Source organism: Acartia tonsa, chromosome 2, assembly GCF_053477335.1.
Source record: "Acartia tonsa isolate MP-2025a chromosome 2, ASM5347733v1, whole genome shotgun sequence".
NCBI classification, from domain to species: Eukaryota; Metazoa; Arthropoda; class Copepoda; order Calanoida; family Acartiidae; genus Acartia; species Acartia tonsa.
Window position 1 is genome coordinate 3784701 of NC_137261.1, and position 27878 is coordinate 3812578.

General features: G+C 29.3%; 1 protein-coding gene across 1 annotated transcript in view; it reads right to left on the reverse strand.

Moving 5' to 3' along the window:
- Positions 1–17245: 17245 nt before the first annotated feature.
- The window catches only part of LOC145334212 (nuclear receptor subfamily 2 group F member 1-B-like), a 30814-nt gene continuing 20181 nt past the window's right edge, over positions 17246–27878 (reverse strand). The window contains exons 5-7 of the mRNA XM_080179591.1: positions 26235–26384; positions 25565–26128; positions 17246–19071 (exon numbers count right to left, since the gene is read on the reverse strand). Of these exons, the coding sequence (XP_080035717.1) occupies positions 18776–19071; positions 25565–26128; positions 26235–26384 (1010 nt within the window). The 3' untranslated portion in view covers positions 17246–18775. The remainder of the gene's footprint in view (positions 19072–25564; positions 26129–26234; positions 26385–27878) is intronic.

The following is a 27878-nucleotide window of genomic DNA, read 5'->3' on the forward strand; positions in this document are numbered from 1 at the left end:
CCCTGAATTACATGTATAGTTATTCCGTTTTTTTCATTTATAGTTAACTTGTTAGTGCTACTCTACTCATTAATGTAATGTAATAAAGTTTTATTTATCTTAAGCTTAAGCTTTAAGCTTAAATTTTTTCAATTTAAACATTATTTTCGATTAACAACCATGCACATGAAAGATGTACAGTAGATTAACTAAAATAAAAATACTTTTCATGCCCTTTCTTTGATAACTCTTATATTGAATTAATTGCCCATTGTCCCCTCCCTTACTCCCTGAATTACATGTATAGTTATTCCGTTTTTTTCATTTATAGTTAACTTGTTAGTGCTACTCTACTCATTAATGTAATGTAATAAAGTTTTATTTATCTTAAGCTTAAGCTTTAAGCTTAAATTTTTTCAATTTAAACATTATTTTCGATTAACAACCATGCACATGAAAGATAAACAGTAGATTAACTAAAATAAAAATACTTTTTTTATATATATTTTTGTGGCTTTGTTTGGACACTCATTTGTGAAAGGTCTGTCATAAGTAAGGGTAGAGATAAGCTTTCAAGCTTTGGTCATTCTTATCTTTGTTTTTACAACACACCATTTAAACTCACACACACACACAAACACACAATGTCACACATAACCCATTGAGTTCATATTTAAAGGGATTTTGATAATGATTCCATTGAAACCAACTTTAACTTAAAAATTCCATCATATTATTAACACATCCGAATCTTAGAATTATTGTATGACACGGTGTATGGAAAACAATGCCGAAACAGCGTATAGATTCCAATAAATAATGACGTCATACAATTCAATTGAGAAATTATAGGCCAGTATACAATTTACCATTGGTCAATTACAATGTATACTGGCCTATCATTTGGTCATTTGTATTGTATGACGTCATTTTTTATTGGACACTATACGCTGTTTCAACAATGTCTCTAACAGCTACAGCAAGCATGCACATATACTCAATACTTATGAAGCTAGCTAAAAACTATCTTGAAATTAATTAAAAGATTGAATGGAAAATGAATAAAAGTTATTATTACAATTTATAGCTATGAATTACACAATATACTACAGATGTTCAACATGAAAATAGATAACAAGGACAATTATATTCATGACTAGTCATCTATTTGTTGGTTCTTAACTTAATATTTTTATAAGTTGTGGGAAGCCTGAAATTTATTTTATATGTGAATAAACTATGAGTTGAACAATGGAAAACTGTAAAGTTCAATTTGTGTAGGCACATTTTACGCATAAAGGACGGGCGGACTGTTTGAGATATCCTAAGCTTGCGTTTTTAAAAAGACGTTTTAAAGACAGTGTAAAGCTTCATTACAAACTTACGAACAAAGCGAATTATAGAGTTATATGAAAAAAAGCATGTTATAACATGATAAATGCCTTCTATCCAAAGCCCATTATTAATGGTTATGATGCTCTACAGGCATTAATGCATAAGTAAGGCAGCCAATAATTTGTTGAAGGACTACAGCTAATAATTTGTAAGAGTCTGCAAAATTATTTCCTACCAGCTGCTTAATGTTATTATTACTATTAGCTTTTTAAAAATAAGTTAAAAACTGCTATGGATGTGCCGAAACTTAGTTTTAGTTTCTAATGAAAGTCAACTAAAAATATTCTGCATTGACTACCTCATCCATTTTGAAAATCTGACCAAAAGCACCAAAAGATTGGAGAAATATGTAAAAATAGAAAAGCAGCTTAAAAGCAGCCTAAAAGCAGTCTTACTGACATGGATGTTTTATAGTTGATTATTCTCGATAACATTGGGAATGTTGACAAGAAGTTTCAGCCGTGTATCTTAATTAGGAGCTGATAAAATTACGTTTCCCCCAACTCGTGTCTTACGGCTAGACGGACGAACGAATATTTTAAACTACATAGTAGCTTTGCATCTAAAAATAATAAGCAAATAATCACTTTATCATAAAGTTTTTCTTATTCTAAGAACTTGTTTTCAATAAATATTTGGGTGTTTTTTTAAACATATTTTTCTGTTTAGGCGTGAGTGGAATGAGTATCTGTACCATATTTGGGAACCAAACTAAATAGGAAAAGATAACACTTGGACTTGCAAAGAAAGAAAAAGGATTCTATGCATTTCAAGAAAATGTATTCATATTGAATATTAAAAATAAAAGCTTTACCAAACTTGGAGTCTGTCTGTTCGTCCGTCCCAAGTTGATAGCTTAATCTTAAATCATAGGCATGTTAGAATAATTATATAAAATATTTAAAACAAATCAGCTTTACAAACATTACTATTTTTGACAATTAATGATAATTCATGCAAGTATAATAAGCTTCCGGTATCTGTAGCAATGATAAAATTTTGTCAAAAGAAATATATTAAAACATCATTTCTTGTTGATGTTACTTTTTTTGCGATTGTGTAATTGTGTTTAGTTTCGCTTTGCTGGATGGGTCATCTTTGTTATGAAATATATTCTTACTGAATATTTTTTCAATTTACAAATAAAGTGAGCAGTAGCTAGATAATTTATTATCTATTCAAAATTTGATTTATTCATTTAAACATATCTAAAGTCTAATTCAATTAAGACATTAAGAACTTTAAGAAAACTTTTCACCAGTCAAATAAAACAACTTTTTCTGAACATTACGTATTTTCTTTATATTTGTAACTAATTACTGCATGCATGATATTATGTTGACAGCAATTAATTTTATTACAATTGAATGTTTAAAAGTTTATGAAAATTAAATTTCCTTGAAAGATGTAACTGGCAAAGATAAATTATGTAAATTTATTGGCCATTGTTTTATCTATCGATTATTTGTCACACATTTATAGAATGTTAGGTCACCTACAGACTATCACATATGTACTCAAACAACGTCAGCGTGAGTCTTTAAAATTGTACAAAATTAGGATAGTTAAGATGGTTAGAAGATAAACAGACTTTTTCTAAACTTGGATCATTAGTAAAAATTAGGGTTAATTGCCCTATGTGTGTGTGTGTGTGTGTGTGTGTGTGTGTGTGTGTGTGTGTGTGTTTTGGTATAAGTGAGTGTGCAAGGGAAGGACCAAAACAACAGAGATAGATGATATGTATTATTCTTTTTAAAAAATAACCTGTAAGATGTCTATTTTTGACAAAAAATGTTGTCTAATGTTTTAAGAATAAGATCTTTTCCAGTACAAATATTAAAAATGATAACAATTCTCAGTTTATTTGAAGATGATCTTTAGTTTATTATTACCATTTTAAAAGCACCTATACTATAAAATGGCATTTGATTGTTTTTGTTGTTGTTGAAAAGATCCACGTTGTCGTGCAATTATGAGGCATATTTAATATACTGAATTTTATTTTACTTATAGAAAATTATATTTATGATTATATTTTTCTGTTTTTGCATTTTTTTATTAAAAGGTGCTTCAAATCCAAGCCTAGTTTCATTTGCAAATTTTTTGACAATTGACTTTTTCTTTACCCCTGCTTTAACTACACTTATAAGAGCTATAATTATAGAACATCATTTTTAGAAACGAATCTACTCCATATACATGTTAAATATGACGTTAGGCATTTGTAATTAAGGACATGAAAGTTATGGAATATCATTTTTGTCCCGCAACAGACAAATGTGATATAATGCAGTTCGGAAGAAAATAATTAGTCACTTTTTAGCCTTAAAAAGTTTTAAAATTTACTATTTGAAATAAGATTAAACTTCTCTAGAATGTAATTGTTCTTGTTAGTCTAGCGTTTGCAATCATTCTCTTTATTATGAGCTTTTCATGAAGGATTTTACCTATTTTAGGTTATTCTTAGATGGGTTGGTTTTAAATACGCAGCTTTAATATAACTTTTTCTTTCCTTGCTAATTAAAATAATCAATTCGATGTCTGTCTGTCTGTGTCGGTAACTGTTGGCCATATGAAGGTTTTAAACTATTTTCTAGAGAAGAAAAAGCATAATGGCGAGTAGGCAATTTTCATTTGCCTGTTATTCTTTAAATTCTCAAAAGAAGATTTTAATTCTTTTAAGATATTGAATTTTATTAATCCTAAAATAATCTTCTGCGAGAATAAAATTTGTGATATAAATTTGATATTCTTATTTTATAGCTTTACTGCACGTAGTAGAAATATCCTAATGATTTCAGTTGGACCAAGATTTGCTAAAAAGTCCTCAAAGCAATTCTAGAATCTTTTTATGTTTTAAAAGATGGTATATTTAAATAGTCGGTATTAGGGAAAAATCTTTCTTTGCATCTACCAAAATGTAGGTTGTAAAAAGTTTGGACCGTTATTATATCTTAGAGGACAAACTTTTAAGGGGGCTTAATCAGGGTTCTTTTCAACTTGCATGAAATATGAGCACATATGCCCCCATATATTCTAGTCATGCACGTAATGTATACCACGTACCATACACATATGGGGTTTAAAGACAAATATTTTTTTGTTTAACAAGCAATATCATGGCTTAAAAAGACTGAATGTGTACTGTCAAACAGCATTTTTGGGGGGCTATGGAAGAAGCCTACTGATTGGAGGTCACTGAGAGTCAAATTCAGAAAATAAGATTATTCTGCTAAATGGTTTTTATGGGTGAAATCTTGGCTAATCTGCCATGATTTTGCCATTTTAAAATGCCGCACTTTATTGCCTCTTGTTTTCTTTATAAAGACGTGCGCGCAAAGCCTTTTTACCTCTTTTTCTTTTCCTCGTTATAATAAGGCAATTTAGACCTTTAATTATTTTTATTGAGGATTCTGTATTACGTTTAGATAGAAACTCAGAAAAGAAAAAATGTGGTACACTCCATAGGCTACAATATTTTATTATATATACCTCTGGCCTGTCTTACCAAGTCTATACATTTATCTGTCCGTAGGTTTGTCTTTCATGATTCAAAAGACATAAAAACATTTTTTATTATAAAACTTTCGTGATTTTCTTTGATTTTTGGCATATTCTCTCTTTTTTTCAAACTAAACATCTGTTCTGTAACTTACTTGTCTGTTTGTCCATCTATGATTTTTTGGGTGCTTCGCTATATATGGATGTTGTCATTCTTGTTTATCTTTTATTTACTAAGTATATTTGCGATAACTTTTATTTAATAGATTCTTCCAATTTTTAACATTTACAAAACAGCCTGCTTTATTGCTTCAAGATCCATGTCAGATCTATATAGGAAATAAATGTCTATAAATGAGCTCAAGTTTTCCAAGGAATAAATGTTTAAAACTCTTAGTGCTCCAATAATCCTTATTAAACTCTCATTGACCAAAGCGATAAGACCTTTATTCTATTTGTTTATGGAATGAATAAAGTTTTTCAATCCATGTTGATATTTGAATTACATTTAAGTATTTAATCTTAATTTAATAAACAAAAAATATACGTTCATAATATAGAAAATCTAAGAAAACTCTGTTTTAAAAGAATTCGATTGTGGCGACACTTCCGTAGTGTTCAAATATTAAAACTAAAATTTTAATCATATTAACCCTTTTGTGATGGTAATGTAAATAAAAAATATAATTGAAGAAATCTTTGTAAAATCATTTAAAATATTAAATATTTACTTCTTTCTTTTAGATAGTAATGGCGAGGGAGGAAAATTGAAATAGATAAATAGATATGTACTTATAGAAAACTAGCCAATAGTGAGATAGTTATATCGAGCTAACTCTAGTAATTGATATACAACGGCAAGAGTTAACTAGCAAATGAAGTGAGAATCCGCTCTCTGTTTGGTAGTTGATGGGTTCGAATGTCAGCCACCAAAGTTTCACACAAAAGATATTTAAACATTTAACATCTTTACTCTTAAATATAAAGGTTGCGCCATCAAAGGGTGAGTGTAATGTTTAATATTTTTTATGTAACTACATATAATCCAACGGCCAACATAGTAATTTTAAACATAGCAAAAAAATACATTTTTTCAATTGTGCGGCTGCTTAAATTTTCCATTTACACTATCAATAGTTAAATCTTCTTATTTTATTATAGAATATATCCTTGTTTCGCTACTTTAAAATCAAATTGACCTTGTTAAGTTTATCTATTTCGTATTACATACATTGCATATTTAATTCCTCCCCTTTGTAACCCTAACTAACATTAAAATTCCGATAAATTTACAGTAACTTTACTTAAAGATATCAACCAATTTTTCTTGAGAATGGAAATCTTTACTGGTCAATGGTCAATAGGCAAAGAAGAGCAAACCATTCTGGAATCTATGTTAAACTTACTCAAAATGCATATTTAAATCGGTTTATTAGATTTTCGAAGTCTTATGATTCAAACAAAATAAAACTTTACTAGGATAGTTTAACTTATTACTCTTTGCTTCTTTGTACTTAATCATCCTTGTTAAAAGTACAATAAAGTAAATTCCAAGTATAGTAATTCTAACAGGGTTAATGATTAAAGGTCCATTATCTTTATCGAATCTTGGACAGCTATAACTTTTATTGTCAAGGTAATATAAAAGTATTTCAACATGCAATATACACCTTTAGAAATATAAAAGCAGATATCAATGAAAAAAGACAGATGTACAGAAAACATCAATTGAAAAATAATTAGTAAATAAAATATGTGTAGCCTATCTATAATACAAAGTAGCTTGATGTCTGTATGTCCGTCCGTCCGTCCGTCTGAAGCTTAAGATCTCGGTAACCAATGAACCGATTGGATTCTACTCTTCAGGGTATATGCCTACTGGTCCTGTGGTGTTTTTAGGCTATTTTCTTGGGGGGTGGGACACCCCCAACCCCCAAAAAAACAAAAATGAATTGTAAAATAAATGTATAGGAATATAATTGGAGCAGATTTAAAATTTGATATATGTCTTATGCCAATAAATTTTTTTTTTTTGCAGGAGATTTCCTTGGTCCTTTTACGAATTTCACCTTAATTTTTTTTGATCACCTCTTGGGGTGAAGCTGCTAGTTTTATAAACAAAGCAGCAGAGTAAATGATAATCTCTAACAACAATCCTATATTGTGAAAACTTTAAAAGACATTCAGACAAAGAAAGTTTTATAGCAACTGCTTACTTGTCAGGTTAAAACTTTCAAGAATAGCACAGATGAAAGAGTAGAATAAGTAGTTGTATGAATGGATAGACAAAGTTAATTTCTTATTAATCATAAAAATAAAGCATAAGACCTTAAGACAAAGAACTTAAATAAAAATAATAATGACTTAGTCCTAGTCTCTTATTTAAGATTGCGTAGACATTACAGTAATTAAAACTCCAAAAGGAAAAATAGCCCTATTTAAGATTGAGTTAGACTACTTAAAGATACACTTTGATTGCATTATTTTAAAGTTACATTACCTAGTTACATTTATGGGTATAGAAACATTAGATTAAACCCCTAAGTCAAGAAATGCACCGATAGGAGTATTTCATAATATTCTTTAGTTGATGTACCTGCGGATCATACCTGGAATCTTTTATCGGCTTGATAACCTATCTAATGTAAAATAATGAGAATATTTCAATAATTTTGACATTTAAATGTTTTGGTAAGGCCAAACAATTATTTTTGTCATTTTTTTGATGACAAATAGTCAAAACTTTCTATCTGTATACACAGAAATGAATAAAAAGAAGAAGAGAGGGGTCATTTGATGCTCTATATCCCCCCGAGGGACTACATCTTTTGTTAAACTACATTCTGTTCCTAGGTCTAATGTATGAATTTTAAAGGATGTAGTTAGGAAAGCGCTTACACATACTTGTGGATTGAGGGAGATATAAACATCTTACTATTGTAACAAGGATCAAAACATTCGTAAGTAACGAAGCTAGACTTTTGTCAATTATGAAACATGGCATAGACACGTCTAAATTGTTTACATTTGTCGTAAGTACACCTTTATATCACGTATTTTCCATAAATTTATGGTTTTTCGAGTTAAAATTTTAGTCAAAGATATAGCAATATTTCCAAAACTTTTAAAGTTTTAGATTCCAAAGAATACTCACCTTTAAGGGCAATACTTTGCCAATTTATTTACATTTAATGTTACTTTAAAAATGAACAGATTAAACTTAGATATTTAAGGAATTTTATAGTTTATTTTTACCAATTTTCAATTTCCAATGTTTACAGAGTGGCTGCACTATGCTCATGTAGAAAGGGAATACTTAGATAGAATTGTTCCTAAATATACGAAATTATCTTATCAGCTTTATGTTGTAGGAATAGATAAAGTACAAATGGCAGTTTTATATAACATTTTATATTACAACTTTTATAGAATATTCGCGCAAGAATATTATTTTGTGATAACTTAGTCTATTTGTAATTAACAGAGTTGCAGATGAAATAGTTCGGGAAACTAAGCAATATGAAATATTGAACGAAAAAAAAGGGAAAGAAATATCAGAAAGATAAATATAGTAAGTATAGTAAGTAAGGAATAAAAAGAAAACAAAAGGAAATGAAAAAGTTGAGGAATTCTACCAAATAAAATTTAGGATAACATGTAAAAATATTTAGACTTACAGGAATGTTGAAGTTCATAAGAGATCATAACACAAATCAAATACATTAACCTTTTATTATATTTTCCCCTGATTTTTATTTGAAGTAAAGTTCTTTTGTAAATACTACCCCAAGCATTTTTGGAGAGAAAAGGGGGTCAAAAATTCGGAGTGCCTCCACCCTCTTATTCATGACCTACACAATATTTATTAAAAGACACTCTCATTCAAGCTTGACCATAATACACAAAAGGTGCTAAATATTTGATTATAATTTTAAATTGACTCATCATAATCTGACACATATACTAAAGATACCTCTATGTTTACTGTATTCAGTTTATTTTACTTTTTTATCGTCCTTGTTCACGCTCATCATGCATTTACAAATAGATTTGAACATCCTTTAAATAAACTTTTTTATCTTGATATCATAACTCTTGTAGGTTTTGGCGTCTATCATTAGGAAGTCTGTCACATAGCATTGCAAGAAACACCAAGGTGTAAACTTTGATGTTATTACAAAGTATGTATCAACTCTAGAATTTGCAAGAGTTTATTTTGCACACTTTAAAATTAAATATCTAGGCAGCGTGTGGTGAGGTATTTTTAGAAAACAGCAATAATTATATAGGGGTATTTTAGCTAGTTTGTTTTTTATACCTTTGCCAAACATCTAGAAAACTTTTAAGTTAAAAAATGATTTGAAAATTTAATTTTAGTTAATCGATGTTCACCTAAAAATTTAATCTTTTATTTGTTTTTTCTTATATCTTATCTAGGTTGTCGTTAATTATTATGATTAATATGATAACTATAATTATATTTCCGCAAATTTCAACAGGTCGTTATTAGGTTTTTGGCTATTATGTAGATAGGGTTAGATATAATCATTAAAGGAGGGTAACATAGTAAACTTACACAAACATCCTTCAAAAACCTATATACATCATTCGCTAAAAGAAAAGAAATATTGAGCTAATATTTATTTTTGCTATTTTGAATTCTCACTCAGTGTTGGTAGAGATTATTTATCTAGATTTGGCAATTATTCTATCTTTATTATTCCATGCAGTCATACTGACTTAGATTATCAAATACAAATTATTCTATCTTTATTATTCCATGCAGTCATACTGACTTAGATTATAGCAAAAGGGGGTGTTTAGTGAAAAAAGTCACACGCTTCTAAAATCCAGGGTTGTAGGGAGGGGGGCGGGGGGAGGGGGTCAAAATCGTAAGAATGTACTAAAATTTTGGAGTGTACAATCCTTCCTCTACCACCATTTTATATGATACTTAAACGACAGTTCTTTATGATAAACGTAATAATAGCTTTTCTACTGTATACGTTTGAATATGATTGTCCTTGTTTTTCTATATAAACTCTATTGCCAGCGTTGAATACTGTGTCAGTACCTTGAAACACTTTTTAGGTTAAGTTCATAAATTCAGTTAATATTGATTTATTAGAAAAAGCACAATTTTTATGTACTTAGCATATAATAAACTAAACAATGTTAAATGCCAAAAAAGTATTGCAACATCCATAAGTAGCGAAGACCTCATGAATAAGTTTTGATAAACTACGAGATAAAATGTTTAACAACAAAAATATAAAATTTGCGCTATTTTCACCTTGATGAGGATAAGTTGCAATGAAATATGTTAAGATTGGCACATTTTTAATATCTATCTATGCTATGTGGGGACAGGTACCCAAAAGTCCGAGTAGTAAAATTTCATAAAAAATAAACATGCATTGTACAAAATAAAACTCTGATTTGCATATCTTTTGTTTGTGTGATAACTGGTGTGGCATCATTTCCACCTAAAATAGAAACAGCGCAAAACAAATATGTTACCTTTAAAATCTGAAAGCTACATGAATTTGTGGCCAATATTTTTGTGATAACTAATCTGATACTGGTAAGGATAGACATTTTTATCAGATATTTTTAGCTTAAACTTTTGTATTTACATTAATAGCTGTGCCCCTAGTATCTAGGTATCCTTTATTCAAAGGTTGTAAGAAGGGGAAACAAGAATGACAACATCCATAAGTAGCGAAGCACAAAAATTATGGATGGATATCCGGAAAAAATAACTTTATTGCAGTTTTATAAAAAAAATTATTAAACTAAAAAATCACGCAACCTTGTAAGATTTATAACGTAAAAATCTAGGAATCGATCTAGCACCTCAGCGAATTAGCAAATCTTAATGAAACTTTGTGGGGATATGTAAATTGTGAAATTATTTAATCCCTAAAAATATCAGCTTTCTATCTCAAATAGGAGAAAAGGAAATCATAAAAACCAAAAAATCTAGGAATCGAACTAGCACCCCAACCAATAAGCAAATCATTGCATATTTAATTCCTCCCCTTTGTAACCCTAACTAACATTAAAATTCCGATAAATTTACAGTAACTTTACTTAAAGATATCAACCAATTTTTCTTGAGAATGGAAATCTTTACTGGTCAATGGTCAATAGGCAAAGAAGAGCAAACCATTCTGGAATCTATGTTAAACTTACTCAAAATGCATATTTAAATCGGTTTATTAGATTTTCGAAGTCTTATGATTCAAACAAAATAAAACTTTACTAGGATAGTTTAACTTATTACTCTTTGCTTCTTTGTACTTAATCATCCTTGTTAAAAGTACAATAAAGTAAATTCCAAGTATAGTAATTCTAACAGGGTTAATGATTAAAGGTCCATTATCTTTATCGAATCTTGGACAGCTATAACTTTTATTGTCAAGGTAATATAAAAGTATTTCAACATGCAATATACACCTTTAGAAATATAAAAGCAGATATCAATGAAAAAAGACAGATGTACAGAAAACATCAATTGAAAAATAATTAGTAAATAAAATATGTGTAGCCTATCTATAATACAAAGTAGCTTGATGTCTGTATGTCCGTCCGTCCGTCCGTCTGAAGCTTAAGATCTCGGTAACCAATGAACCGATTGGATTCTACTCTTCAGGGTATATGCCTACTGGTCCTGTGGTGTTTTTAGGCTATTTTCTTGGGGGGTGGGACACCCCCAACCCCCAAAAAAACAAAAATGAATTGTAAAATAAATGTATAGGAATATAATTGGAGCAGATTTAAAATTTGATATATGTCTTATGCCAATAAATTTTTTTTTTTTGCAGGAGATTTCCTTGGTCCTTTTACGAATTTCACCTTAATTTTTTTTGATCACCTCTTGGGGTGAAGCTGCTAGTTTTATAAACAAAGCAGCAGAGTAAATGATAATCTCTAACAACAATCCTATATTGTGAAAACTTTAAAAGACATTCAGACAAAGAAAGTTTTATAGCAACTGCTTACTTGTCAGGTTAAAACTTTCAAGAATAGCACAGATGAAAGAGTAGAATAAGTAGTTGTATGAATGGATAGACAAAGTTAATTTCTTATTAATCATAAAAATAAAGCATAAGACCTTAAGACAAAGAACTTAAATAAAAATAATAATGACTTAGTCCTAGTCTCTTATTTAAGATTGCGTAGACATTACAGTAATTAAAACTCCAAAAGGAAAAATAGCCCTATTTAAGATTGAGTTAGACTACTTAAAGATACACTTTGATTGCATTATTTTAAAGTTACATTACCTAGTTACATTTATGGGTATAGAAACATTAGATTAAACCCCTAAGTCAAGAAATGCACCGATAGGAGTATTTCATAATATTCTTTAGTTGATGTACCTGCGGATCATACCTGGAATCTTTTATCGGCTTGATAACCTATCTAATGTAAAATAATGAGAATATTTCAATAATTTTGACATTTAAATGTTTTGGTAAGGCCAAACAATTATTTTTGTCATTTTTTTGATGACAAATAGTCAAAACTTTCTATCTGTATACACAGAAATGAATAAAAAGAAGAAGAGAGGGGTCATTTGATGCTCTATATCCCCCCGAGGGACTACATCTTTTGTTAAACTACATTCTGTTCCTAGGTCTAATGTATGAATTTTAAAGGATGTAGTTAGGAAAGCGCTTACACATACTTGTGGATTGAGGGAGATATAAACATCTTACTATTGTAACAAGGATCAAAACATTCGTAAGTAACGAAGCTAGACTTTTGTCAATTATGAAACATGGCATAGACACGTCTAAATTGTTTACATTTGTCGTAAGTACACCTTTATATCACGTATTTTCCATAAATTTATGGTTTTTCGAGTTAAAATTTTAGTCAAAGATATAGCAATATTTCCAAAACTTTTAAAGTTTTAGATTCCAAAGAATACTCACCTTTAAGGGCAATACTTTGCCAATTTATTTACATTTAATGTTACTTTAAAAATGAACAGATTAAACTTAGATATTTAAGGAATTTTATAGTTTATTTTTACCAATTTTCAATTTCCAATGTTTACAGAGTGGCTGCACTATGCTCATGTAGAAAGGGAATACTTAGATAGAATTGTTCCTAAATATACGAAATTATCTTATCAGCTTTATGTTGTAGGAATAGATAAAGTACAAATGGCAGTTTTATATAACATTTTATATTACAACTTTTATAGAATATTCGCGCAAGAATATTATTTTGTGATAACTTAGTCTATTTGTAATTAACAGAGTTGCAGATGAAATAGTTCGGGAAACTAAGCAATATGAAATATTGAACGAAAAAAAAGGGAAAGAAATATCAGAAAGATAAATATAGTAAGTATAGTAAGTAAGGAATAAAAAGAAAACAAAAGGAAATGAAAAAGTTGAGGAATTCTACCAAATAAAATTTAGGATAACATGTAAAAATATTTAGACTTACAGGAATGTTGAAGTTCATAAGAGATCATAACACAAATCAAATACATTAACCTTTTATTATATTTTCCCCTGATTTTTATTTGAAGTAAAGTTCTTTTGTAAATACTACCCCAAGCATTTTTGGAGAGAAAAGGGGGTCAAAAATTCGGAGTGCCTCCACCCTCTTATTCATGACCTACACAATATTTATTAAAAGACACTCTCATTCAAGCTTGACCATAATACACAAAAGGTGCTAAATATTTGATTATAATTTTAAATTGACTCATCATAATCTGACACATATACTAAAGATACCTCTATGTTTACTGTATTCAGTTTATTTTACTTTTTTATCGTCCTTGTTCACGCTCATCATGCATTTACAAATAGATTTGAACATCCTTTAAATAAACTTTTTTATCTTGATATCATAACTCTTGTAGGTTTTGGCGTCTATCATTAGGAAGTCTGTCACATAGCATTGCAAGAAACACCAAGGTGTAAACTTTGATGTTATTACAAAGTATGTATCAACTCTAGAATTTGCAAGAGTTTATTTTGCACACTTTAAAATTAAATATCTAGGCAGCGTGTGGTGAGGTATTTTTAGAAAACAGCAATAATTATATAGGGGTATTTTAGCTAGTTTGTTTTTTATACCTTTGCCAAACATCTAGAAAACTTTTAAGTTAAAAAATGATTTGAAAATTTAATTTTAGTTAATCGATGTTCACCTAAAAATTTAATCTTTTATTTGTTTTTTCTTATATCTTATCTAGGTTGTCGTTAATTATTATGATTAATATGATAACTATAATTATATTTCCGCAAATTTCAACAGGTCGTTATTAGGTTTTTGGCTATTATGTAGATAGGGTTAGATATAATCATTAAAGGAGGGTAACATAGTAAACTTACACAAACATCCTTCAAAAACCTATATACATCATTCGCTAAAAGAAAAGAAATATTGAGCTAATATTTATTTTTGCTATTTTGAATTCTCACTCAGTGTTGGTAGAGATTATTTATCTAGATTTGGCAATTATTCTATCTTTATTATTCCATGCAGTCATACTGACTTAGATTATCAAATACAAATTATTCTATCTTTATTATTCCATGCAGTCATACTGACTTAGATTATCAAATACAAATTATTCTATCTTTATTATTCCATGCAGTCATACTGACTTAGATTAGGAAATACAAATTATTCTATCTTTATTATTCCATGCAGTCATACTGACTTAGATTAGGAAATACAAATTATTCTATCTTTATTATTCCATGCAGTCATACTGACTTAGATTAGGAAATACAAATTATTCTATCTTTATTATTCCATGCAGTCATACTGACTTAGATTATCAAATACAAATTATTCTATCTTTATTATTCCATGCAGTCATACTGACTTAGATTAGGAAATACAAATTATTCTATCTTTATTATTCCATGCAGTCATACTGACTTAGATTAGGAAATACAAATTATTCTATCTTTATTATTCCATGCAGTCATACTGACTTAGATTATCAAATACAAATTATTCTATCTTTATTATTCCATGCAGTCATACTGACTTAGATTAGGAAATACAAATTATTCTATCTTTATTATTCCATGCAGTCATACTGACTTAGATTAGGAAATACAAATTATTCTATCTTTATTATTCCATGCAGTCATACTGACTTAGATTATCAAATACAAATTATTCTATCTTTATTATTCCATGCAGTCATACTGACTTAGATTAGGAAATACAAATTATTCTATCTTTATTATTCCATGCAGTCATACTGACTTAGATTATCAAATACAAATTATTCTATCTTTATTATTCCATGCAGTCATACTGACTTAGATTAGGAAATACAAATTATTCTATCTTTATTATTCCATGCAGTCATACTGACTTAGATTAGGAAATACAAATTATTCTATCTTTATTATTCCATGCAGTCATACTGACTTAGATTATCAAATACAAATTATTCTATCTTTATTATTCCATGCAGTCATACTGACTTAGATTAGGAAATACAAATTATTCTATCTTTATTATTCCATGCAGTCATACTGACTTAGATTATCAAATACAAATTATTCTATCTTTATTATTCCATGCAGTCATACTGACTTAGATTAGGAAATACAAATTATTCTATCTTTATTATTCCATGCAGTCATACTGACTTAGATTATCAAATACAAATTATTCTATCTTTATTATTCCATGCAGTCATACTGACTTAGATTAGGAAATACAAATTATTCTATCTTTATTATTCCATGCAGTCATACTGACTTAGATTATCAAATACAAATTATTCTATCTTTATTATTCCATGCAGTCATACTGACTTAGATTAGGAAATAAAAATTGCAAAACAAAAAATACAAAGTTATAGACAAATATCATTCTTTTAAATCTAATGACCATTTTACTAAAGTTATACGAAACAAAAATATAAGTCTAGTTTTTTAACACCCCCTTTTAAGGTATATTATATTAATCTAAAATGTTGATATTATTTAAGAAAAGTTTTAAATCTATGGTTGATTTTCTGTTGGCAACAAATGGGAATTTATCAATACAGTAGAAGTTGTGCTTTTATCTTACTACATAATATTTGAGCTTTCACACAATTGGCCTATCGAGCACTAAACCCCCTCCTTATTTTTAAGATAAATTGTAAATAAGGAAGAGTCTGCACCTGCGGTGTACCCTAATCCTGAGTGGATATCCATTGCTTAACCTAACCTAATGTAATAACGAAACAGGCGAAAAATTCCCCCTTCTTGTTTACATTTTTTCAAAATAAGGGGTGTGGGGTCAACATGGTACTTTGTGAGAAAGCGCCTTTAATCCTAAAAAACGTATTTAAATTGATTTTTGGAGTACTTTTCTGTGTTCCAGATTAAATCTTTATTGCACACTAGCCCCGAGATTTAAATCATTTAAAAGATATCAAACACACACTTGCTGTTTATTTGAAGCACATTAAAAAACAACTCTTCGTTTAGAAACAAATCTACTCTATAAATTATCGTAACAAACGTTTTTGATACATTTTTGGCTGCAGCTTATTTTTAAAACAGATGCGGTTGTATCCAGAATTAAGGAACTGAATCTTAGTTTTGTCTGTAACAATAACCTAAAATTTACTATTATTTAATTTAGCTAAAAGCAAAAATAGTTATTATTTATCATTAATTTTTTTTATATAAAATTAACGGCTTATTGCATATATAAAGGGTTTTTGTTGGAATTTATAGCGTAATCGTTATGCGCTACTTGTGAATTTTAAATAGGATTTTACATTCTTAAGAATTATAATTTTTTTCAATCCAGATTTCTTTATAAATTAATCATAAAACGATGATACGAATGTAAGAGCTAAGATACTCTGCAAGTTATACATGTCGTTTAGCCTTCTACACGAAGCCTTACTTTGTGATTTCTATTATTTTGTGTCATAAATATTAGTTGTAGTTTGTGAAGTGTTAAAATACAACTGATAATAAAAATATCTTGATTAGATTTTCCTTTTTTTCATGTACTATATTTGTTGTAGAGTTTCATTGCTTTAAGATTCAGTCATTCTTGTTTAGATATGAATATTTACAAGCCCTTTAATATATTGATATATAATTTGGAATTTTTGATTTATTATAAAATTTGAATCCTATTTTTAGGTCAGCTTATTTTATAAACAAAGAACGGAATAACATTAATTGATTTTTTAAAATAGAGCAATAAAATGTTATATCAATCTATGGTATTTTTTAAGACTTAAGAATTGATAAACGATTATGATATATATATAAAGAGTTCAGAAAAAAGAAGATGGAACAAACAACATTCAAACGAACATCCAGACGTATCGACGCATCTAATAAAATCTTTAAAAAAATTTCTTCATTAAACAGTTTATTTTTTTAATAAAAAGTACAAAAATATTATTAGGTTTAAAATCACAATTGAATTAAAACAAATATAAACTTGGTTATAAATGTAAAGTATTACAAGTCCCATAAAAAATTTGCTTAATTTTGTAAATTTTTTATATTATCCAGCAAAGTTAGAAATCCTAGAAAATTCATTATAGGATGAAATAAAACATTTTTTACTAAAAAATATTCAATTAAAAGGAGATTAAGAATAAGGAATCATAATTACTTTGGTAATAAGGTTAATAAAGCGTCTTACACAAACGAAATGTACAAATCCTGAAATGTAAGTCTGGAAGGGGGAAAAAATATTTGTATCAAAATACCTAAATCCTTATTTTTTTGCCAAAAAATGGGACAATAAGCGTATTTTCTACTTGATTAATTTTCAAACAAAACCTTTAACACCTTAAAATATTTATTAGGAAGCCACAAGAATATTTACCCATTTGTACCACGCTTAAATTTGGCGGCTTGTAACCAATTTGGAACAAAAAAAATTATTATGATATGCTAAGTCAGGCTAAGAGGAGCCTGCAAGAATATTAACCACCTTGTCAGGCCTAAAAAGATATAATGTTGAAAAAAAGTGTAATCGTCGTATAGTTACCATTTCTTTACAATTATTTAAACCTTTTGTTATTTTTTCCATTCATGAGCTAAATTAATTTGATAAAAAAGCAAGAGAATGTTTAACAAAATATTAAATAATTTGTACAAATTATATTACAAACAAAAGTAGTTTTCAACTACACAACATTAATCACAATAATGACCTTTTAAAATGTCCATAAGATTTTGTAAAATTTATTAATAAATTTTGGTTTATTTACAATAATACTAAGAGTTTTAAATTTGGGTATATGCTATGTCCATTGTTAATTTTAAATAATGATTTTTTAATAAACACATTTTAGTATTAGATTTTACAGAAAAAAAAAGTTTTTCATTAATAAAAGAAGATCACTAGCAAAAAAATTCTTTACTTAACAGCATATTATGAACATAAAAACAATATATAAAAACAATAAAAGAAATGATTTATCTATACTTTAAAAATTTGGATGACAATTGTTTATCGACGTTGTCAAACCGTCGTCATGGAAGATTAGTTGATCTGCTGTAGCCTGCAGTTTCTAACAGGGTTCATCAGCCGTATCTGCAACGGCTTAATCCAATTGGCAGTCATTAAATGTACAAACTCACAATATGTTTCACTATTTTCCCGCATTTATAGCGACTTAAAAAAAACATTTGGCGATCCCTGGCATTACAGCTCTCAAGTTCATTTGTTTTCTTTTTGGTTTTCACTAGCACTCGAACTTTGTTCTTTTTTTTTTTTTAAATCCTAATTTAGTTTGGTTTGTTTTGTCATTGTCTTGTTACAACTATGAGTAATATTTTTTTTTTTTAAATGTTATTTACAATAACTTAAATTTTTGTTACTTTAACTAATTGTTTTTGAGTAAATAATTCTTTTCACTTCAAAAATTTTACATGCAAGAAAACGAAGATGTTGGCGTTTCATTGTTGGGCCATTGGAAGGTATTACCAGAGAGAAGCATGTCCCTAATAAGTGTCTCAATGGGAGTCTTACCGACCAGACGGACAAAGAAAAGCTGTTCTATCACAGACGCGGACACTGTGCGGAGTGACGGCAGCCGGAGCAAGAGTTTGCCGAATCTGGTCGGTTGGGCGGGATATTGGGTCCTGCAGTACTCCTCCAGCGCACACTGAGACTTCTCCTGCAACTGCTCGATGTGATTGGGGTCGGTAAGGCCGCAGGCATCTGAAAAAAAAGAAATTACTTTAAAAACCAATAAGTCCCTTTTTTCTTCAAAATTTAGACAAAGAAAGTAAAAACATACCTCTACAAAATCCTATAAAAAAACCTTTAAAAAAAACTGTTATGTATAACAATGTAATGTAAAATTAATTCATGTAAATCTTTTTATATAAAACAAAAGACAGGCATACTTTTTATAACATAACAGGCACACTTTCTCATTAAATAATTTAGTATCAAGCTTTTACGAGATGAACGAAAGAAAACTTTACTTTTATGTACTCATTTTAGAGAATTTTTAGAGGTGGAAAAACTTGTAGGAGAACTAAATTAAAGAGTAGAAAAAAATTTAAAAATATAAAATAGTTAATAGGAGTTTAGAAAAAAAAACTTTTGTTTTTCAATCTATGTTTTGAAATGAATAACAAAATAAATAATCACTGTTAGAAATTAGGAGCTGGGGCTAATTTTAGGCTATCCTTTCTATTTTGGTAAACTATAAATGTGATGAACTTATCTGAATATGAAAAGAAGAAGAACGTGAGTCCATAAAAAAATCAGGGAAAAGGGAAATGTAAAATTTGGGTAAAAAATTGGGAAAAAAGTTACGTATATAAAAACTTATTATTTTGTAGAGCATATTCTATTTTAACAAAAATCTTTTGTAAACTCTTATTTTAAAATCAATTTTTTTTCTGAAATGAACAAGTAAAAGTCACCCTCACCCCTTTATTTAATAATAAATAAAAAATAGAAATTTAAATACACATTTTACAATTGATGTATCCCATTATCCTAGGATAAAGAGAAAGTGTTTAAAAATCTGTGAAAAATATAATTGATTTTCCCTGAGATAAACAATGAAACATCTCATTAACAAATCAGATTTTTCTCGCTCTGTTTGAGCCATAGCCTACTTAGCAATAGATGAGAATGCAGGTAGCTTTTTTTAAACAGTTGTCTAAAGAATACATTGTACCTGGTTGGACCAGGGTGAGATTAATTTAACAGGTACTGTTTTTCATTCTTCGAAGGATTTAACAACAATACTAAATTTTGTGGACTAACATGATAATTTGAAAAAAAGTTCAATCGGTTGAAGTAAACTACTTAAAAAGTTTTAAAATGAAAAAAAATAAACTAAAACCAAGAAAAATTTAATACTCTAATTAGTCATATAAGATATAAATCTAAATTAGTTAAGGATATGATTGTTTAAGATAAGAAATAAAGTGTTTTAATGTACCTATCAACTATTCAATTTTGATGACTGATTAAAAAAAAACAGGGATGCATTAGCGACTGACTTTCTGAAAGAATCGAGGAGTAGCTACACGAACATTCAAGGTGTATGATAAAGCGACAAAACTGCTAAGACATAATTATGGACTAAGTAATTTGTTGACAAAATTTATATAAAAAGTAAATAAAACTGTTTCGCTTCAGAAAGCAACAATTTTTGTTTGTATTCGTGAAGGCAGGGAAAAAGAGAGGCATAAATTAAAATCATATAAAATGGTTGTCTGCAATAGTTAGGGTTTATATTTCTGTGAGACTGAATTTAAAGGTAAAAACCAACCAAAGAGTATTACCCAAAAATCGGAATAAAAATTACATATTGACAGAATGAAAGCAGGTAAGACAGAAGCTTTTTACTTATCCCAACTTTCCTGTGATTTGTGTGCGCGTTAAATAATGAAATGGTCTAAAATTGGTGACCAGGCGTTAAACCGACAATTAATCGACCGTTCACTTCGTCTCAGAGACAAGTTTTATCAAAAATGAAAAAAATAAACCATACATTAAATGTAGATGTTATCCTTAAGTAGTGCAATAACATGCTAATAACACTTTAAAAAATATTAATGCAGACATTGTCATAAATAAGTAATGGGAAAATATAAAAATTTGGTAAGTCAAATCTCTATTATAAATGTTTTTGATAATACCTGTTCTTGTTAATAAATTTTGCTATCAATCTAGATATTTGTCACAGCAAAACCATTTAATTTATTGGTAACGAAGCTACTCTTTAATTTCAATTGGCTTTAAGTCCGTGTGTCTCTTGTTGGATACGTTTTGAAGGAAACCTAATCTTCACAGATACTATTTAAGATAGAAAGCTAATTTTAAGTAAACAGTAGAGTGCATTAAAAATGGAAGTATGGATAGTAGTGCATTCTCAAACACACATGAAAAGTAAATAAGAAGTTTTTTTATATAGGAACACAATCTAAGTGACACAGTTTTTTTAATGCTCTAAAAATACACCAACAATAAAGATTTTGATTGCCTCTTAAAAGCCATTAAAAACCATCAAGACACATTGAGAATGCCTGTATAATTCTACAGGGTGTCTCAAAATTTATTGGCTTAAAAATAAAAGTTTTAGATTAAAGACACTAAAACTTAGAAAGCAACAAGAATAATCCATTGAAAATATAAAATCTTTGAAAAAAAATACAATTTAAAAAGCTGCCTGTATCTTTACCTATAGGCTAACAAGAGTTGTATGTTCTGGTAAATAAATTTAATAAGCTTGTAATCTTTGCACGACATATTCTATACAGAAATACAAGGATAGGTCAGAGAATGGCCATTAATATTCTATTTATATTTCCTTGGTATGTATGATTTGATGTTGTAAAATAGCACAACTACAAAATTTATCATCGTTAGTAGCGTATCTAATTCAATTTATCATTGTATTAACGTCTTTTAATATATTAAGAAAATGTGATATAATGAACAAGTTCAAAAATTGGCATTATATGCATACATAAATCAACATGCAAAGTTTTAATTTAACAGGATAACTTCATATTGTATTATTTGTCTCTCATTGACAGGCTCATTATCACAATTAGTTTTGCTGCATATAAAATTTAAATAATTTGTGCATGTCTATCTTTTTCAAAACCTTTTTATGCTCTATATTGATTATAAATTATTATGATAATCATAAAATGATAATAAATAATGAAAAGATGCGCGTAAATATTTTATACAAATGTACATTACAAAACAACAAATTTTTTGTATCAATTGTTTTTCTACTATACAGTCTATAGTGCATAGTGCCGACCTTTTTAAAGGCTGTGCTCTAGACTATGATGGATAAAAAACAATTTCCCTCCTTAAAATCTTGCTTTATTAGGTTTAATTTCACTAAAAAATATTATCAAATGGTTTTAGAAATCTTACAATGCAAATAAAAAACTACAGAATATTGGCACATACAATAAAGTTTCTTAGTTTGTTTTAATTAATTGTCACAATACAAATTAATTATAAATAGACTCTTAAGATGCTGTGATTCTAGCAGAACAGATAAACTTAGAACCCAGTATTAGACTAGTTACAGATTGTAAAACCATGCAAAACCTTTCACCTCTGGTGTGACCTATTCAATAACTTTTACATATGTCATGTTTATAAATGGTATATACACACGATTTTATCCTTGTTCACTAGCACCAGGCAACGTAAAAACACCACATTAAGTTACGTAGCAACCCAATAAATATCTGATTCCCTAAATGATTCTATGTAATAGTGATTAACTCACTATTAAACTAATAAAAATAATAAACCATCAACCTCTATGTAGATTAAATAGCAATTATGGTAATTTTTATATATTCCTAGATATGTTTAAATACCAAATGGCTTCGCTTATCCGAAATCTATTTGTTCTTTTTTTATTTATGTTTGTTAATGTTAGCTGTTAATTTTCAAGGCTAAAAAGTTTTTATTTAATAACAAAAAAAATATTCAAAAAATGCTAATAGTTATTTCTCGTATCGTATTATAAACGGCTTTCCGCGGATATAGAATGTACAATTATAAGATTAAAACTAGTTTTTTTAGCCGGTGCCTTTAATCTTATGATTGTACATTTCTATATTCGTAGAAAACTGGATATAATACGATGCTAGACATAGTTTTTTCGTATTCATGAGAACCAGTTCCTATCCACCGGATTCAAATGAATACGAGAAAACTTATTAGAAATTTTATTAGTAGATCTTTAAATCGTATTGAATTGTAAAACTTTCAAATCTAGGATCATTAGCATTTGCAAATTCTCAAATCTTTAATGATTATCATATTAGGGAAAAATTGTATATTGTAAAGTAATTGAGTGTGTGAATATTTTGAGCTAGCGGCTAGCTGTTCACTTTCAGCTGTTCAGACAAATATTATTAAAAACTATAAGTAGAACCTAAAACTATTAAAATATAGTAAAATATTTCGTAGGTTTATTGCTAAAAGTTTAAAACGGCAGGTGATTGATTTTACAAGGAATTATCTTTACTACATTGAATATAAAATGGTTTATATTAAGTTTTATGAATCTTTTTCTCAGACAATGGTCAGTTTATAATGTCCATAAAATAAATTTATGAGCAAAAACCTTACATTTTGCTCAATTAGTGTAATTACAGTTCAAGACGAAATTCTGTACTGTATCTGTACACCTGAATGAATAGGTTCTTTAATTAAGATAATCTTTTTATAAAACCCTTGCAGTTTTTGGGTTATAGTCTTTTCCACGACATCCCTCCATAAGAAGCGATTCTTCGTATTTTTAAAATGGCTTTTTATAGGTTATTTTAGGTTAGGTTAGGTTATATTGTGTTAGGTGATTGCCCCAAAAGGGTTAGGTAATTGTCCCCGCAGGGTTAGAGCCCCCCGCAGGGGCTAGAAATAGGAGAAAAGATACTGTGAAAAATACGAAGAATCGCTCCTTATGGAGGGATGTCGTGGACAGGACTATACCCCATTTTTTCATTGATTTGCAGGATGGGGTAAATATGTCATAAGAGTAATTACCATCGGGATATCCCCCCCTCAAAAAAAATAAAAAAATAAAGAGAAAACTATAACTAAATTGGTGAGAAGAACTACCATTCCTCTCTTGGGAGAAGCCAATTATAACCTAAATAGCCATTTTTCCTAAAGAAAACATCACAGCCTTTAATATACATGAAAAGGGTATAATGATGAAATTTCTGGTTGATAAAAGATTCTAGTGTTTTGACTGAAGCTAGATTGTTGAAATATTTTGCTAACTGAAATGTAGATTTCTAAAAGTTAAGAGAAAAATCCATTAAAATGCAACCTTTAACTTTAATACTTGCTACGTTCTTCCTAAAAAATCTCAATGTATAATGTCTTAAAACATCATTCATTTCAAAAATACCGATTATTATTCTAAAAATAATTATTCACTTCATGACTTCAATGTTCTTTATTAGCATTTTATTTGAAAGTTCAAAGTTGAAACTAATCTACATATTATTACATTTTTAATGTATAACATGTATGTATCTTTAATGTAAATAAGTTGGGTATGTAAAAAGAACATTGACTCAAATGGGTCATGATATAATATTTCATGAGATTTATTGCATGATTTTTGTATCGGCATTATAAAAATATTCTTCTATCATAAATTTATATTAAAATCTAATACATTTTTAGGATCTTAATGGGACTTTTAAAGTTATGTTGATATAAAAGCAGCACAGCAAATTTTTAGGCCTCCTTAAAAAATCTGAAACACTTGTTGGCTGACTGCTGAACCGATCGGGTTCTCCTTAACAGGGTAGCTTTTCATAGGTCCCGGGAAGGGTTATAACTATTTTGCGGGAGGGTATCACCACCCTCCCAAGAGTAATACCAAAAAATCGGAATTTTTTTTAGGTATTGAGACTCCTACGGTACATAGCTAGGTATCAGAAAAACTTGAACGCAACATACTATCGAATTTTTAAAAAATATCCATACATTTAAAGTGCCACTAACGGCTTCTAGGGGCGTAGCCGTTAATACTATAGAAAGAGCTACCCATCCCAAACAGTTTTTGTTAGATACCCAACTGTAAATAGTACATACATATTGAAAAGATCTATGTTGAACATATACACGAGAACTCTTGAATACATCATTATACATATTGTTTAGCTATGCTTTAATTGGGCCGCTATTTTTATGATTATTCTTAAGATAATAATCTTGCACTAACAATATTTGGTTCATCACCGTGCATACCAGGCAGATTAAAGATATTACTTAAACAAATACGATTATTTCCAAAAAGAAAGAATTCAAAAGTATTACTAATAAGATAATTTTTCCATACTACCCACATGACAATTTACATTCATATTTTTTCGACATAGAATTTTAATTCTGAATAAATTGCTTCACATAAAAGTACCTTAGTTTTTAAAGAAAAAACACTTATGTATGTTATTATTAATATGGCTATGTAGAATGAAAATAGAGGCTTCCTGGCAGAAATATTATCGTCATAACATTATGATATTTTTAATTTTTGTCTTATATTCATTTAATAACAGTACAAAATTATGGGAAGAACTTCCATATATTTGGCATATTTATTTTTTATTTCAAGAAAAGCTGCATATTTTGCATTTTTTGAAAGATTTTATAGTTGCTGTATTTATCAAACAAGGATAAAACGTACCTGTTGTAAAAAGTAGCGTAGCTTTCAGGCAAGAAAACTCAGCAATGTCCATATGCAGCGATTTTAATTTCTCCACCTGCTCTTGGAATATCCTAACATGCTCCATGAAGGCTATCACTCTGTCCGCAGCCATGGGAGCCGCGTGGAGTCCAGCTGCGGCCAGTAGCGGTGCTATGTGCAGCGGCATGTTACACTGGGCAGCGTTCAGGACAAACAGCTCGGACCAGACAAGCCGCAGCAGGGCAACCTGGTCGGTCACCTGAAGCTCGGGGAACCCAGGTATGTTTCTGGACCACTCCACGGAAGAGAACAACAGGCGGGCGGCGAATTCACAAATTGAATCCAGGCCGATGATATCACCAGGATGCGGGATGTGAGAGTATCTGGGGGGCGGATACGCCTCAGCCCGCACCAGCTGGGATATATATCCCGTTAGGTAGGAGCTTGTCGTCGAGGATGGGGTGCTCGCGTTGCTCACCCCCGAGGGGCTGCCGTAGTCGGCAGTGTTGAAGTTGAAGCCCAACATGGTGGGTTGGTTTGTAGGAGCTCGTCCTTGTTGCACAGCTAAAATAATGAGAAATTAGATTTAATAATATATAAATTAAGCTTTCCCGAGCAAATATTAACACTAGATATTAAACTGTTTTACATTTTCTAAAAAGGAACCTACCTTCTCTTCTCATTCCAGCTTTGAAGCACTTCTTTAGCCTACAGTGTTGACATTGGTTCCTATGATGCTGATCTATGGGACAATTCTTGCTACCCCGACACTGGTACGTTAAATTTCGTCGCACTGACCGCTTGAAGAAACTCTTACAACCTGAATTAATTTTAATAATTAGAACATAGGCGTATTGCGTTAACAGGGAGGAAGGGGATATTGAATTGTAAATTATAATGTAAAAACTTTTGATCAAACTTGTTAGGTTGTTTAAAATTGTTATTGTTTAACTTTACCAATATTGTTATTGACTAGATAGTTGATTTAGCTGATCATTTTTTGGTCTGTATATAAATTTATTTAACATTATTCATCGTGTTATCCCTTAAAATCTCTAGGGGTAATCCTTTTTCAGGTTTTCTGTAAAATTACTTCTCCTTAAAATCTATAGGAAAAGTAGGAGGATTGCCTTGATCAATATACAGGTACAAATACCTTTCGCCAAAATGTGGAGGAACAAAGGCTAGGGACAAAACCACTAGTTATCAAAATAGTAATTAAGTTTAAAAGAAAAGAATTCGAGTAAATTAAAGGTTCTTTCAATAACATATAGTTAGAGTAGCCAAAATAGTTGGGTGGGATTTATAAAAAAGGAATGACTTTGCCTCAAGCATCACCAACTCACTTAGTTCATGAATAAAGGGATAAGTAAATACAAATTATAAAATTATAGTTGCTTATACAGAAACTCTACATGTCTCATATGGCGGTTTGTATATAAGAAATGATCTTATATATTTTCCTGCATTTTTATTTAAATATTGTATAAATATAAGAAAGTAAACTTGATTAGGGATTTAATGTGAGATTATAGGTATCCCTTTCTCCAGAAAACCAAAAACATACACAAACCGGCACGTGCTAACCTTCTCCCCTAAAGAAATTCGTCAATACAAATTGTGTCTAGGGACAGGGCAATACTTTCAGTTATTTAAGTCATGAACTGTTAAAGAGAAAATGTATCCTAAGAAATTTAAGGAAATTTTTTTCTGTTTAAAATAGGGTTGTAAGTGATAAGAAGATTGACAACATCCATAAGGAGCGAAGTGCTTAAATATAAAACAATTTTAACAAAATAAAAAGCAACTATACTTAAAGATAATCTAACATACAAAAGTTCAGGGATTTATCTGTTATAGCAGCCAAGAAAATTTCATTTTATACACAGAAATAAAATGCTGTTTTACAATAGGACTGACTACAAAATTCACTTGTCAAGAGCAAATTCACATAATATTAAAACCTCTACATCTAATAGTCAAGAAAATACGGTCATATAAATGTAGGGTAACCTTTATTTTTGATTACAAAAAGATTATCTTACTTTTTGTGTATTTATACTTAATTTATTTTACAGTTCCTCTTTTTAATACAATATTATTCAACCCGGCCCCAAAATGAATTTTCAGACAATATTTCTTATCCTTGAGACCTTCCGAAGCTTTGTAATCATTTCTTTACACATAAGGCCTCTGAACCTTTGCCTCGGAGCTGTTTCATAGGCCGACATAAGAATTTGATAGATAGACTAGGAGTTACTCCATGAAAATATCAAGAAGGGGTAAAGAAAAATGCGCAGAAATTTAGATACAT